General features: G+C 33.6%; 1 protein-coding gene across 1 annotated transcript; it reads right to left on the reverse strand.

The window, feature by feature from the left end:
- On the reverse strand, window positions 1-1592 carry PVX_102640 (variable surface protein Vir12-related; the record flags this gene model as incomplete). Its single annotated transcript, XM_001608504.1, has 3 exons — window positions 1-183; window positions 310-1425; window positions 1566-1592. The coding sequence occupies 3 exons, from the start codon at window positions 1590-1592 to the stop codon at window positions 1-3; spliced, it is 1326 nt and encodes a 441-aa protein (XP_001608554.1).

The following is a 1592-nucleotide window of genomic DNA, read 5'->3' on the forward strand; positions in this document are numbered from 1 at the left end:
TTAGTAATAAGAGTCTTGATCAGGGTGGTAATTCAAATATAATCGATCCGCTTCAGAACCTATAAACGTTTCCTCAGAATCATACATTGGTAACTCTTTTTCATACTCTTCGTAATAATTATGCTCAAATATTTTTCCCTTTTTCCGTTTTTTTTTGCGTGAACTTGATTTGAATCGAGAAGACTGACATAAAAATGAGCATGTAAGAGGTGTGGAAATATGTTTCGTCGTAATTCTACAATTTAAAGAAAAACAAATTACAGAAGCGAACGAAATATTCATATGTCATAAAGTATAATGTGTAAATACCCTGTTGTAATAGAAAAGGAAGAAAATTGTTCCAAGTACAGCAGCGCCCATGATGATGTTGCTAAAAAAATTTGAGTCCAACTCTTCATGTGTAGTTCCTAATGTATTAGTCGAATCGGCAACGGCCAGAGTTACTGCATTGCTTGCAGCATCTGTAGTAAAATATGGTGATGCATGAACAGCCTCTCGTGTGCCCTCTATTGGTGAGGGACTAAAAGTTGCTATAGATTGCAAGTTGCCTGTCGTTTCTCTTACTGCAGGTCCGAGTGCTGAATTTTCAGATGCTGCCTCTTCAACTACTTCCTGTTCACGAACTACCGGTGTAGGTTTTACTGCTACAGGTTTTGCCGCTGCAGGTGCAGCAGCTGCTACTACTTCTTTCTGGGGGTCAGCTGCAGCTACTAACTTTTGCAATGGAACCATTTCAGGAGCTACCTTTTCACGTCCTGCTTCTGCACGTACAGCCTGTGCACGTCCTTGCTCTATTTTTTTACCTAATGACAAAAGATCTCTATTCAATATAGTTAATAATTTCTGAGGATCGTACTCATCTGCACATTTAACAGAAGGATTACAGAATGGATCTGTATCATCTTCCTCGCAGCAGTTATCAATGTTATCTACATATAACTTGTTAATATAAGAAACATAATCCACATATTTTTCACATTTATCTTTATCAGTTTCGTTGCAATTAATTTGCTTAAAATTTTCAAAATAATCATGTAAATCTTTCTCTTTTTTCCACGATTCTTTATCGCCAAAAGCATAGCCTTTACAAGCTTGATCAATACTATTTGTTGAAACAGCATCTGCTACAATGTCCAAAATTTCCTCAGCAACAGAATATTTATTACCCTTAACGTTTCCATTATAATATTTTTTCCCTAGTTTATCGTGGAGCCAATGCTGAAAATAATAGCAGCCATGCTTTTGTTCTTTACCCTTTTCTTTTTTCAATATTGATAAATTTTTTAATATCTTATTACAAAGTTGTCTATCCTGGTCATCACTGTTTTTTAAGTTTTTACAGTGATCCTTACTATAATCTGCAATGTCCACACTGTCTAATTGTTTATATTTTTGATATGAAGGTAAATCAGGTAATTTTTCTTCCTGTTAAATAAGCGGAAATAATAAATGTTATTTTATGTAAATATCTATTTTCATGGAAAATTATATCTTTTATTATTCTTAAAAATATATAAAATATTCAGTTCATAAGCTAAATTTATAAAATAAAGACGTAAACATACCCAATTATTCTTTGCTGAAAGAACCAT

The sequence above is a fragment of the Plasmodium vivax genome, genomic scaffold, assembly GCF_000002415.2.
Source record: "Plasmodium vivax scf_7127 genomic scaffold, whole genome shotgun sequence".
NCBI classification, from domain to species: Eukaryota; Apicomplexa; class Aconoidasida; order Haemosporida; family Plasmodiidae; genus Plasmodium; species Plasmodium vivax.